Source organism: Rutilus rutilus (genome assembly GCF_951802725.1).
Source record: "Rutilus rutilus genome assembly, chromosome: 23".
Lineage (NCBI taxonomy): Eukaryota > Metazoa > Chordata > Actinopteri > Cypriniformes > Leuciscidae > Rutilus > Rutilus rutilus.
The window spans coordinates 18,675,267-18,690,493 of record NC_140233.1 but is presented as its reverse complement, the minus strand read 5'-3'; the positions used below and the strand labels follow the sequence as shown (position 1 = coordinate 18,690,493).

The 15,227-nt window shown below is 38.4% G+C and overlaps 1 protein-coding gene across 2 annotated transcripts in view; it reads right to left on the bottom strand.

The window, feature by feature from the left end:
• Positions 1-15,227, bottom strand: part of atp8b4 (ATPase phospholipid transporting 8B4) — a 37,191-nt gene that overhangs the window by 4,754 nt on the left and 17,210 nt on the right. For both annotated transcript variants that reach the window (XM_084397026.1, XM_084397027.1), the window contains 10 exons: positions 9,716-9,924; positions 9,586-9,629; positions 7,248-7,413; positions 6,932-7,120; positions 6,541-6,656; positions 4,158-4,322; positions 3,164-3,275; positions 2,971-3,076; positions 2,707-2,854; positions 2,242-2,425 (listed from right to left, as the gene is read on the bottom strand). In XM_084397026.1, coding sequence (XP_084253152.1) covers positions 2,242-2,425; positions 2,707-2,854; positions 2,971-3,076; positions 3,164-3,275; positions 4,158-4,322; positions 6,541-6,656; positions 6,932-7,120; positions 7,248-7,413; positions 9,586-9,629; positions 9,716-9,924 — 1,439 coding nt within the window. The remainder of the gene's footprint in view (positions 1-2,241; positions 2,426-2,706; positions 2,855-2,970; positions 3,077-3,163; positions 3,276-4,157; positions 4,323-6,540; positions 6,657-6,931; positions 7,121-7,247; positions 7,414-9,585; positions 9,630-9,715; positions 9,925-15,227) is intronic.

Sequence of the window (15,227 nt, the reverse complement as noted above, 5' to 3'; positions counted from 1 at the left end):
GACATATATAGACAGAGATAGAAACATGCAGACAGACAGACAGACAGACAGAGATAGAAACATGCAGACAGACAGATAGAAACATATAGATAGATAGACAGACAGACAGACAGAGAGAGATAGAAACATATAGATAGATAGATAGATAGATAGACAGACAGACAGGCAGATAGAAACATGCAGACAGACAGACAGACAGAGATAGAAACATGCAGACAGACAGATAGAAACATATAGATAGATAGATAGATAGACAGACAGACAGACAGACAGACAGACAGAGATAGAAACATGCAGACAGACAGACAGACATACAGACAGACAGACATGCAGACAGATAGACATGCAGACAGAAACATGCAGACAGATAGACAGACAGATAAAAAGCATATAGATAGACAGACAGACAGGCAGATAGAAACATGCAGACAGACAGACAGACAGATAGAAACATGCAGACAGACAGATAGAAACATATAGATAGATAGATAGATAGACAGACAGACAGACAGACAGAGATAGAAACATGCAGACAGACAGACAGACATACAGACAGACAGACATGCAGACAGATAGACATGCAGACAGACAGACAGAAACATGCAGACAGATAGACAGACAGATAAAAAGCATATAGATAGACAGACAGAGATAGAAACATGCAGACAGACAAATAGAAACATGCAGACAGACAGATGGAAACATATAGATAGATAGACAGACAGACAGACAGACAGAGATAGAAACAGATAGAAACAGATAGAAACAGATAGATAGATAGATAGATAGATAGATAGATAGATAGATAGATAGATAGATAGATAGATAGACAGGCAGATAGAAACATGCAGACATACAGACAGACAGATAGATAGACAGACAGAGATAGAAACATGCAGACAGACAGATAGAAACATATAGATAGATAGACAGACAGACAGACAGACAGATAGAAACATGCAGACAGACAGATAGAAACATATAGATAGATAGACAGACAGACAGACAGACAGATAGAAACATGCAGACAGACAGATAGAAACATGCAGACAGACAGATAGAAACATGCAGACAGACAGATAGAAACATATAGATAGATAGATAGACAGACAGACAGACAGAGATAGAAACATGCAGACAGACAGATAGACAGAGATAGAAACATGCAGACAGACAGATAGAAACATATAGATAGATAGACAGACAGACAGACAGATAGACAGATAGAAACATGCAGACAGACAGATAGAAACATGCAGACAGACAGATAGAAACATATAGATAGATAGATAGATAGATAGACAGACAGACAGACAGACAGAGATAGAAACATGCAGACAGACAGATAGACAGAGATAGAAACATGCAGACAGACAGATAGAAACATATAGATAGATAGACAGACAGACAGATAGAAACATGCAGACAGACAGATAGAAACATATAGATAGATAGACAGACAGACAGACAGACAGACAGAGATAGAAACATGCAGACAGACAGACAGACAGACATGCAGACAGATAGACATGCAGACAGACAGACAGACAGACAGACAGAAACATGCAGACAGATAGACAGACAGATAAAAAGCATATAGATAGATAGACAGACAGGCAGATAGAAACATGCAGACAGACAGACAGACAGATAGATAGACAGACAGAGATAGAAACATGCAGACAGACAGACAGATAGATAGATAGACAGACAGAGATAGAAACATGCAGACAGACAGACAGATATAAACATATAGATAGATAGACAGACAGACAGATAGAAACATGCAGACAGACAGATAGACAGACAGATAGAAACATATAGATAGATAGATAGACAGACAGAAACATGCAGACAGACAGATAGAAACATATAGATAGATAGATAGAAATATACAGACATATAGATAGACAGACACAGATAGAAACATGCAGACAGACAGATAGACAGACAGACAGATAGAAACATGCAGACAGACAGATAGACAGACAGATAGAAACATATAGATAGATAGATAGATAGTACAGACAGACAGACAGATAGAAACATGCAGACATACAGATAGACAGACAGATAGAAACATATAGATAGATAGATAGATAGATAGATAGTACAGACAGACAGACAGATAGAAACATGCAGACATACAGATAGATAGATAGACAGACGGACAGGTTGATTGGTTTGGTGTTGTGGATGTACAGTATTATGGCATTGATTAGCAGGAAAGTGACGTCTTACTATTGATCATACTGACGTCATTGGCTCCGTCTCCGATGGCGAGAGTGACGGCTTGCTTGTGTCTCTTTATGAGCTCAACCACCAGAGCTTTCTGCAGTGGAGTGACCCGACAGCAGATGACAGTCTTACACAGACACGCCACGTCCACCAGGATCAGCTCCAGGTCTGCCTCCAAGGCATGAGCCTTCATGGTAGATCAATACACACAAACCTTACATTTACTGACACGTATGCGCTGTCAGCATGTGTCGGCAGAATTGTTTCAATTAAGTTAATTTGTGAGAGTCTTGAATTGAAGTCATTGGCCTCAAGGACAGTTATCCAAGCAAAACCGATTTCAGGCACTCTCTACAGGAACCAAATGTTCTTTTTTGAAGACAACGACCATGGTTAGGAGCTTAGCAACACATTATTAAGACAGCAATTAAGTCAAATCCTCTTCAGGACCCAGACGGAGACCCTTACCAAACTGTGTCCGTTGATGATTAAAGCGTACTCTGCGATGATGGTCTCTTCAAAGACGGAGTCACTTGAGTACAATTCTGTCTTTTCCATGTCAAGGCCACTGCTGAATTTCTCTCCGCTGGGTCCCATGATTCTCTCTTTAGCAGTCCTTTGCACAAAGCATCAGAAAATGACATTAAACAATAGTTCAATTCAATGTGTCAAAACAGGTTGTAAGACCTTTAATCTGTGTCCAAGAATGACATTTTTTTTGTTAAACGTTACCTGAGCTCCTGTTGAACCTCAAGCATGGTGTGACCTGAGATTATAAACACCTCGTCCATGTCGTCTCTGAGCATGTTACACGAGTAGCCAATGTTCATTGCCGTCTCTGCAACCACAACAGGAACGAGACAGTGACAATTTGTCTCGATTAGGTCTTCAATGAATGCTATAGGTTCTCATTAGCACTGGTTACCTAGCTTGTCTCCGGTGAGCACCCAGATCTTGATGTTGGCCAAGGTCAGACAGGCAATCGTCTCTGGAACTCCTTCTTGAAGTTTGTCCTCTATCGCTGTAGCACCAAGCAGCTTCAGGAAAATGAGAGAAACATAACGCAGAATGAAATCATTGTGAATGACTGAATGACTTATCTGGGATTTTTTATTTTCTATTGTAGATTAGACTGTGTCTCAATTTGCATACTAATACTATGTAGTTCACTTATGATGAAAAATGTCATACTTTTAATGTGGTTAGACAGTGCAGTTGAACATAGAGTTGTGTAAAAAATTTTTTTGATACTTTGTTGTGTAATATTTGCATAGACGGCTGGGCAAGCGTCAGCATCAGGGTTTGACATTAACCTTTTTGCTCACGAGCCACTGTTGGCTAGTGGTTTTCCAAAGTCACTAGCCACTCAGCATTTTCACTGGCCACAATTTTGACATTGATACCATGGGGAAAAACTGGCATATAGATATTTTAAAATGTATCTCATAATTTGGCAGCAGGTATATTAGGCTGCTGTCACTTTAAGACCTGATGCACAGATCCATTATACTGTTACACATGCGTTTTCTTTCTCAACTTTTTACACTACTTAAAACATAACTGACTGTGTTTACGTGAATACTCGCCAAGACCGGCATTTTGACATTATTTTGTGTGTATTTGACTGTTTAAGCGCAATAAGCAGCAAAAATGAAATCAATTTAGTACTGAGAGGCGGCTTTATGTGCCGCACATTGGGTGTGAGCACAAATTCTGTGGGATGGATGGAGATGGATGGATAGATGGATAGATGGATGGATGGATGGATGGATGGATGGATGGATAGATGGATGATAGATGGATGGATGGGTGGATGGATGGATGGATGATAGATGGATGAATGGGTGGATGGATGGATGGATGGATAGATGGATAGATAGATAGATGGATGGTCTCAATAATAATAAAGTCACATTTACCATCATGCCCTGCTCTAATTCTTCATATAGAGCCCCGAGTTTTTCTTCTCTGTTATCCAGTGTCGTGCTGGCGAACAGCAGTTTCTTCATCCATTTATCAAACACGTCTTCATCCAGGTCTTTGTACGCCAGCGCTAATGTTCTGAGACCCTCCCCGGCGAACTCCTACCACACAGAAACAGAGGACACTCATTTAGCAGAGGGATATATTTATCTCACCATGAAACTTGAAACTCAGTCAATTACAATTACATCAAATGCTTCTTCAGTGAAAATAAGGAGCACGCTACGCAGTTCTTCCCATCTTTGATCCAATTTGAGTTAAGTTTGCTATCATTATTTGCTATTTTTATCCCACTAGCATAGCTTCTCCAGTGACGTGAGTCTTATTGCACTTTGAGGGCCCGCAGAAAGCCATAAATGAGACATGAATAATGGACAGCGTCTCAGTCTGTAATAAGTACGGCCCATAGGCTGCTTTTAGACTGACCAGTCGAGCTCTAGACAATAGTGTTATTGTTTCTTTGAATATGGTTTGAGAGGTTGATTTCATTGATAATATTTACAGCTAGGAGGAAATTCTTCTGGTTTTTGCAATAGAAGTACCTTTGTCGAAGTAGCTAATACAAATGCTAACAATAATGTGCACGCAAGGACATTAATGAAACACACTGTTTGGAGCCACCAAAAGTGTTTGTATAAAGTGTTTTCCATCTGAAAAGCCTACAAGAAACTTAATGGAATTGATCTAAAAAAAAAAAAGCCTATCTCTACTAAGACAGAGCTTTTAGCCATGGAGAAAATGAGCCTTGTTTGTATCGACTGTGCCGCTCTGACACTCACGTTGTGCATTTGCTGTAATTTGTCAAGTGGAACGGTGCTTCTACATCTCTAGTGTCACGATTCTCAAGCGCATTGAGTGGAGTAGAAACAAACACAGAATGAAAAGACTTAAAAAATATAAGAATCTGCATAACCTGAAGCTTATAATTATTAAGGTTTTTAGTGATGCCTGAATAAGGCCAAAGTTTGGTAACAGTATGAGTTTCAGACAGTAATACCACGGTATTTCGATACTATTTCAAGGTTATGAGGCACTCCAAAGTACTTGTTTTAGCATAAAAGTACAAAAATTTATTACCATGGTAAATGAACATGAAAGAACATGGTATTGTTATGATAAAGGTCCAAAACATGGTTTTACCATGGTATTGCATTCAAACAACATATTAAGATGGTAAATGTCCAACGACATGGTTTCACCACGATACTGCATCCAAATAACATGATTTTATCATGGTAAACACCGAACAACATGGTTTTACCACGGTTTTACTGTACAGCAAAATGACATGCCCCGAAAACATGGCCTTACCATGATATCACATCAAAATAACATGGTAAATGCCCAGCAACATGATTTTTACCATGGTTCTACATCTAAATAACATTATTATTATAGTGCATGCCTAAAAACATGGTATTACCATGTAAAATCCAAATGATATGGGATTGTCATGGTAAATGCCACAAAACATGGTATTTCTATATTGCATCCAAAAAAACATGGCATTAGCATGGTAAATGCCAAACAACAAGGTTTTACAATGATACTGGTAATGCATCCAAATAACAAAGTACCCAGAACATGTGGAGGAAACAAGATACAGTATTTCCATGGCAAATGCCCCAAAACATGGTCTTACCGTGGTATTCCATCCAAGTTCCAAGGTATTAACATGGTAAATGCCCAACAACATTGTTTTACCATGGTACTGCATCCATAATGGCATTATTATAGTAAATGGCACAAAAAAAAAAAGGATTATCATAGCAAATGGCCAAAAGACACTGTCTTACTTTGGTATCACATCCAAAAAACTTGGTATTATTATAGTAAATGCTCACCATCATGGTTTTACAATGGTACTGCATCCAAATAACATGGTATTATCACAGCACATGAGCAAAACATGGTTTACCATGGTGCTGCATTCAAATAGCATGGTATTACAACAGTACATGCCCCAAAACTGGCTTTACCATGGTAAATGCCCTTATGGTATCTAACTGACATGGTATTATAATGTAAATGGCCCAAAACATGGTTTAAACATGTTATCTCAACCAAATAACATAGTATTACCATTGTACATTCAGAAAAAAACATGTTATCACCACAATACATGCCCAAAAATGGTATTGCCATGGTGCCACATCCCAAAAAAACACACAAAAAACAGTAATATCATTCATGGTAAGCTTTTGACACTTTTTGTTAGTGGCAGCACACCACAGTACTAGCTAGGGATCAACATCCACAACATAGGGCTAAGCTAAGCTGATGTGTTCTACAGGGAAGGGTGGCTTAATAGAGACTCACATTAAGGTGCTCTGAGGTAGTAAACACAAGCTCTTCATTAGATGGGTCCAGCCTGTCGAAGACAATAGTGTCGGCTCCTTTTGAGTAAAGCTTTAACTGCCCCTTTGGGTTCCTCACTGCGGAAGAGACAGGAAATGAGAGTGCTACTTATAAATATACAAGTATACAACAGTATCAACAGACCAGCCAACTATTGATTCCTCAATGTGAATGGATGAATTATACATACAGACCCATAAGAGAGAGAATTATGTCAGGGATGATTCATAGCTTTTGTGAAATATTAAAGTTATCAGACAATACAAGATTGTGACTAAGATTACATAAAAATTCTAAAGTTTTTATTTAAAATGTCTTGAAGATGTAAAAAAAAAAAAGAATCAGAACCAACCAATGACGCTCATTCTCTTCCGGACGTTGTTGAAGTCTAAAATGGCTATTAGCTGATAGGTGACCGCCTGACCCATCTCATATAAAGTGATGGTTTCCGGCGTTCGAGACCGGAATACGAAGCCAAAGTTGCGTGCAGCAGTAACCAGGGCTCCTTCATCCGGAGATTGTGCCTGATACACCAGCTCACCTTCAACATGGAATCATTTCAGAGGCATTTCAATCAAAGTCCACTCAAAATGTCTTCTGCTGCATAATACAACAAAAGTGCTACTAGGATGTGAAGATATAGTTAAGGTGTTTGGGGTCCAGTTTACCCTCATTTCTCTCCTCTGGCATGACGGTGTGGCAGAGCGCTAACAGACGGAAGAATTCCTGCACCAGAGGCTCTTCCAGCTTGATGGCCTCAACCAAACTGCTGTCATGGAAACGGAATTTCCGGTCCATCAGTGGGTTGAAGGAGAAATCTACACATGGTGTTTTCTACAAGAGTCAGAGACAAGTGTGACTGCCAAATCTGTATTTTGTCTATTATATTTAAAAAATATATTTATCTTATAGGTATTTATAAGTAAGGTAGTTGTTGTAGTAGTTATGTTTAGGTATTGGGTTGGATTAAGGGGTGTAGAATATGGTCATGCAGAATAGCATTAATATGTGCTTTATAAGTACTAATAAACAGCCAATATGCTAGTAATATGAACAGCAGCCGAAATGTATCATTTTCCTGTTATCCCTGTAAAGCTGCTCTAAAACAATCTGTAGTGTATAAAGCGCTATATAAATAAAGTTGACTTGACTAATGAGAAACTAGTAAATAGTGAATGTTTTCCCTAATCTAAAGTGTTACCAAACATTTAAATATAACTAGATGAGGAAAGGTTGAAGACAAACTTTGATATTGGCTTGACAAAGCCAGGTTTGAAAGTTTAAAATAACTTTGCACAGCTTGAAGTTAAAAGGTTTTACTGAGAGAAGGAACAAAATGTCACTAGCATGTTTTAGCATTTTGCTAGCATGAATTAGTAGGTTGTTAACATGATTAGCATGTTACTAGCATGAATTAACATTTTGCTAGCATGTTTTAACATGCTGTTAGCATGAATTAACATGTTGCTAGCATGATTCAGCAGGTTGCTAACATGATTTAACATGATGTTAACATGTTTCAGCACGTTGGTAGCACGAATTAACATGTTGCTAACATGATTTAACACGTTGCTAGCATGAATTAGCATGTTTTAACACTTTGCTAGCGTTATCTAATACTTTGCTAGCTTGAATTAGCATGTTGCTAGCATTTTTTTAACACACTGCTAGCTAGCATGAATTAACATGCTGCTAACACAATTTAACACTTTGCTAGCATTAATTAGCATGTTGCTTGTAGCATGTAGCATTAATTACCATGTTTTAACACTTTGCTAACATGAATTAGCATGTTGCTAGCATATTTTAGCATGCTGCTAGCATGAATTAGCATGTTTTAACACATTGCTAACATGAATTAGCATGTTGTCTTATGATAGTCATTAAGCTTTGCTAATGATAGACAGCTTAAATACTCTATGGGCCCTATTTTAACGATCTGAAACGCAAGTATCAAGCGCGAAACGCAAGTAACTTTGTGGGCGGGTCTTGGGCGCTGTTGCTATTATACCGGCGGGATAAATGACTCTTGCGCCCAACGCAAATCTAAAATGTGTTGGTCTGAAGTAGCTTCATTACTCATAGGTGTGGTTTGGGCGTAACGTGAAATAAACCAATCAGAGCGTCATCTCACATTCCCTTTAAGAGCAGGCGCGCTTGTTCTATAGCGGATTCCTATTATAACGGCGGATTTGCCAGGCGTGCGCCAGGAGCGTTCACAGCCGAGGAGAGCAACGCTCTCGTCAGAGCCGTAAAACACAAGAGAAGTGACGTTGGGGATGGAGAAACACACCCAAATTAACTTCGGTTAAACAGGCGTATGATAATTTGGGTAAATGTGTAAGCTAGATGTATGCTTTTATAATAAACTGTCTATCTATCTATCTATCGTAATAATGTGTGATTTGCAAAAATGAAAACTGCTGCTTCTGTGTAGATGAGAGAATCGAAGTGTATGCACGTTGTGCACACGCTACATTGATTATGGCCAAGCATGCGGCCTTAAAATAGCATATAATAACATGCGCAACGCGCCACTGACTTTAAACTAGGTTTTTCCTGGTCTGTGGCGGAATTGTTTTCTAAACCTGCAAAATAGCACCAGGGAACGTTTGTGCCGGAACACGCCTCCTCTTTTCGCTGAACCGCCCCCGGGAGCGCAAGTGTATTTCTTAGTTAACCGACGTGCGTCTGTGGAGGGAAAAGTCTGCTGTGCGCGGGTGCAAAATAGGAATGATACATGCGTCGGTGTGCAAAGTCAATTGCGCTGGGTGCAAGATAGGGCCCTATAAGTCTTATTGTACAAAAGTTTTGACCAACCCCCTATGCGACTTTTAATGAAAATGGTAAGTCGGATCAGTTCGAAAATATATAGCACACAGAGTCTGAACAGTCTGAAAGCCAACATAATTATTATTTTTTAAAGTAATATTTTATGCATTTTAATTATATTATAATAAAATAATTAATTTAGAAATAATTTAAATAAACAACTTGTTTCTTTACCTCTGTAATATCCACTTTATGCCCAAACTCATCATAAACGTCACCTGGACAAACAAAATCACATCTATTAATTCATATATCCACATGTGTCTGTAAGTGTGGACGTATACCAGGAGGTGTTGAAGCGTACCGTAAGTCTTCCCATTGATGGAACACTTATTGAACACCATGATGTTCTGGGTCAGGGTGCCTGTTTTGTCTGAGAAGATAAACTCCACCTGGCCCAGCTCCTCGTTGAGGGTGGTGGTGCGCGCCTCGGCGGGAGTGTCCTTGCGGCTGTAGTACATTCGTCTGTCCCAGTTTATAAAGTAGCTGTGGCCCAGCCGCAAAACTTCTACGCTGTAATATAGTAAGTTTATGTCCAAGTCTTCTTTTCTTTTTTTTTGTCCTTAAAGGTGCAGTAAGCGATTTCTGAGAAACACTGTTGAACATTTAAATCAAACAATTTTGTAAATATTTGCTAGATGTCTGTTCTGAGTGTGTGATAATTTTTTGTGTGTTGCACATAGTCCTGGCTGTGTAAATAGAAGAATAAAAGTTACTCGGGAATGATCCACGGAGCACAAAAACACTCTTGTAGCCAATCAGCAAAAAGGGGCGTATCCGCTCATGATGGGGATGAGAGAGAGAGCGAGCGAGAGACAGAGAGAGAGAGAGAGAGAGAGAGAGAGAGAGAGAGAGAGAGAGCAGGACATTTGTGGAAAGACTGTGGAAAGAGAGATGGCTGAGATATTACCAAAGATGAAAAGGTCAGAGGAATATAATTGGAAGAAGAAGGGTTGTGATGAGCAAGATCTAGGACGTGTTAATATTGGAAAAGCTTTTAGGTCTGAAAACGGACGCTGAGGTTGCTTTGTTTCTGCTCGATAAATCTTTTTCACAGAAGTAAGATATGCTGTTGTTGAGTCACAGTGGATTCTTCCATACTTGCGCAAGCTTTCTGCTGCGGCAGCTGTTAGTGGTTGCCTGTGTTTCGTAGCGTGTTTGTTATTTTGGGGGCGGAGCAATGAAGGGAGGGGTGTGTTTGTTTGGGTGTCGATTGCAAATATCAACAGTGTTTCTCAGAAATCGCTTACTGCACCTTTAATTTATTTATCTGTAAGAATTTGTTTTTGTCTGTACATTGTTTTGTATAAAAAATACATAAAAATATATACAAATTTGAAATTATAAAATAGAAAGTCTAAATTGTGAGATATTACAAAAGTCATAATTGAAATATTAAGTTATGTTTATGACAAAGTAAAAGTATTGAGATAAAGTCATAATTAGGACAAAAAAAGTCATAATTACTGCATTCAAATTATGATTTACCACAGCATGATATTAGATAAAGAATCCACCCCCGGTTTCACAGACAAGGCTTAAGCTCGTCCAGGACTAAGATACATGTTTCAAGCTGTTTTAACTGAAAGTAACTTGCACTGGCATATCTTAAAGTCCCCCTGTGGTGAAAATCAAGCTTTTAATGTTGTTTTATGTCTATGTGGTGTTTTTAATATGCTTAAAGAACAACCATATGCAAATTCATAAGTCAACACCATTGCTGAGTATGTTCTCCTTAAAACTGCAGTGAACCAAAGACAGTCTCAAAAACACGGTTTTAAATCGCTGGTGTTTCTGACGTCACAAACTACCTTGTAACCAATCAGGTCATCGGTGAGGTTCAACACCTGCGTGAAGTTGGCCCCCCACCCAACGCAAAACGTCGTCAAACTATGCTCAATCGTTTGTGCTCCGTTTGTGCTGGTTTGTGCTGTAAAAATTTTCGTTTGTGCTGTTTCGGTTTTTTAGATATTAAAAGAATATTTTTAGGTCATTCTGAGGTCACTCAGCCCCCCCACATGTTCCAAATTCACCCAAAATAGTCTCGTTCGTTTGTGCTTCGTTTGTGCTGGTTTGTGCCGGTAAAATTTTCGTTTGTGCTGCTTCGGGTTTTAAAATATCAGAAATTGAATTATAGACGATGACGTCACCAGCCCCCCCACATGCTCCAAATTCACCCAAAATAGACGCAATCGTTTGTGCTCCGTTTGTGCTGGTTTGTGCTGTAAAAAGTTTCGTTTGTGCTGCTTCGGTTTTTTAGATATTAAAATAATATTAGGTGGTCATTCTGAGGTCACTCAGCCCCCCACATGCTCCAAATTCACCCAAAATAGTCTCGTTCGTTTGTGCTTCGTTTGTGCTGGTTTGTGCCGGTAAAATTTTCGTTTGTGCTGCTTCGGGTTTTAAAATATTATACATTCAATTATTTTTGATGACGTCACCAGCCCCCCCACATGCTTCAAATTCACCCAAAATAGTCTCGTTCGTTTGTGCTTCGTTTGTGCTGGTTTGTGCTGTAAAAAGTTTCGTTTGTGCTGCTTCGGTTTTTTAGATATTAAAATTATATTTTTAGGTCGTTCTGAGGTCACTCAGCCCCCCATATGTTCCAAATTCACCCAAACTAGTCTCATTCGTTTGTGCTTCGTTTGTGCTGGTTTGTGCCGGTAAAATTTTCGTTTGTGCTGCGTTGGGTTTTAAAATATCAGAAATCGAATTATAGACGATGACGTCACCAGCCCCCCCACATGCTCCAAATTCACCCAAAATAGTCTCGTTCGTTTGTGCTTCGTTTGTGCTGTTTTGTGCCGGTACAATTTTCGTTTGTGCTGCATCGGCCTTTAAAATATTAGACAGTGAATGAAAGCGAATTATAGACGGTGACTTCACCAGCCCATTAAATGACTTCAACCAGCCTGCATCTTCATGAACGCACCACAGAGAAATGCACATTTCATACATAAGCAGAGAGCAGTCTGTTTTCTTTCGTTTTGAATTGTTCTGTTTAAAAGTAGACATGTCTGTGATGCAAGTAGGTCTAGGCGCTGAGTTTCGGTTCATTTATGAGACCAACTGCAGTTCAGGCGCCGGCGCCTCTATGTCCTGATTATCTATTGTCTGATATAGGCCTATTAACATTTTATTTTGCCTATTAAATCCTGGCATTTGGTAGATGAAACAATGATTAAAATTAAGATAAAATTAATACAAAACGAATTTCACCTTAACGAAAGGCTTTGTGCTTTCTGTTTGAGGTCTCTGTGAAAGTTTTAAAGCAGTCTTTTAGTGTCGTTTTCAGAGTGGTCAGTCCGTAACGCAGTTCTCCGTCCGTTACATTGTTTTTTCCTCATAAATGCAAACACGAAAAATTAAATAAAATGAATAATTTATGTTCTGCGGAGAGACAACGCTTCTTCATCCGGTGGGTAGGCTAGTATTAGGCTACTTTTGGTTTGCGCAGAATTACTAAAAAAAATGTAACGCACATGCTATTTCCCTCATATTAAATATAAAACGCATGAGTAGACTGATATTTTTTTAATGTCTGGACTCCTTTATTAAGGGAGAAGCCTATGGATATATAACAGACAGTTTCAATATATTGGTATTTAGTGCATTTTCTGATAATTTATACTTCAAGTTTTGACTTGCAAATGTCACGTCCATAACGCTGGAATGGACCAATTTTAAAGAATTTATCCTCAACTGTTTTTGTGGTGTAAGTCTATGTATTTTATAATGTTAACTTCAAATAATAGTTATATGAAGATGTGGTAGCATTGGATCTGGACTCAGGAGTTGGAAGGGGTGTGTCGCGATTCTGCCTTCTCACACCGCAACACAGGTCCGTGGATGGAGCGTCGGGATTTTGGTTTCATATTGCATATTGTTACACAGCCCTAGTCGTTTGTTTTATAAATGTTAAGTTCTACTTCTGTAGTTATTTTGGTGAAAGTAACTGGAGTAGCTAATGCATTACAATTCTGAGACGGCCTTTATTGTAAGGTACTCTAAATAATTTCCTTTAAATAAAAGTAACAAAGTAATCTATAATGTATTACAGTTTGGAAGTGCTGCTGATATTGTGAAAAATGATTAGCCTATAAATAGATTATATATTTTCATATAATTAATATTTTAATGTTAATATAATTCAAATTTAATATAATTCAAATGTAATTTATTCCTGTAATGTCAAAGCTGGATTTTCTGTATCATTACTCCAGTTTTCAACGTCACATTATTCTTTAGAAATCATAAGATGTTGATGTTGTGCTCAATTATTATTGGTGCTCACTGCTCATTTAAGAAAGGCTCTTATTTTGTATTGTATTTTGTATTATATTTTTTACATATTGCGTATGTTTTTTTTAGTTTGTTTTTGTTTTTTTATGTTTAATATTTTTTGTGGAAAATTTAATTTTTGATATTTTTTCCCCTTTTGATTAATTTAATCCATTTCGGTCTTACCTTGTTTTCTTCAACTAGCTACTGTAAAAAAAAAAATATGTATATGTATATTATATTATATTATATATATTTTTTAAAGGCCGAAAATTGTACCGGCACAAAACAGCACAAACGAAGCACAAACGAACGAGACTATTTTGGGTGAATTTGGAGCATGTGGGGGGGCTGGTGACGTCATCGTCTATAATTCGATTTCTGATATTTTAAAACCCAACGCAGCACAAACGAAAATTTTACCGGCACAAACCAGCACAAACGAAGCACAAACGAATGAGACTAGTTTGGGTGAATTTGGAACATATGGGGGGCTGAGTGACCTCAGAACGACCTAAAAATATAATTTTAATATCTAAAAAACCGAAGCAGCACAAACGAAACTTTTTACAGCACAAACCAGCACAAACGAAGCACAAACGAACGAGACTATTTTGGGTGAATTTGAAGCATGTGGGGGGGCTGGTGACGTCATCAAAAATAATTGAATGTATAATATTTTAAAACCCGAAGCAGCACAAACGAAAATTTTACCGGCACAAACCAGCACAAACGAAGCACAAACGAACGAGACTATTTTGGGTGAATTTGGAGCATGTGGGGGGCTGAGTGACCTCAGAATGACCACCTAATATTATTTTAATATCTAAAAAACCGAAGCAGCACAAACGAAACTTTTTACAGCACAAACCAGCACAAACGGAGCACAAACGATTGCGTCTATTTTGGGTGAATTTGGAGCATGTGGGGGGGCTGGTGACGTCATCGTCTATAATTCAATTTCTGATATTTTAAAACCCGAAGCAGCACAAACGAAAATTTTACCGGCACAAACCAGCACAAACGAAGCACAAACGAACGAGACTATTTTGGGTGAATTTGGAACATGTGGGGGGGCTGAGTGACCTCAGAATGACCTAAAAATATTCTTTTAATATCTAAAAAACCGAAACAGCACAAACGAAAATTTTTACAGCACAAACCAGCACAAACGGAGCACAAACGATTGAGCATAGTTTGACGACGTTTTGCGTTGGGTGGGGGGCCAACTTCACGCAGGTATCATCAACGAGTGGATCTCTGAGCTGGTGTGAGTGAGCGGAGGCGGGGCTAATTTGCATATTCATAGAACCGGGTTTACTAAATGAGGCAAGGGTGTAGAGTTACATTCAAGCTATTTTAAGGCACGAATAATTGAGGCATAAATAATAAATAATAAAGGCATAAAATGAATAAAGGAAAAAACTTTTAAATATGTCATTTTGGTGATCAAAGATGAGTTTTAAAGGATGAAATTATTGACTACAGGGGGACTTTAAAATATGCCACTACCATAGTTTTGTCTCAAGATGCAC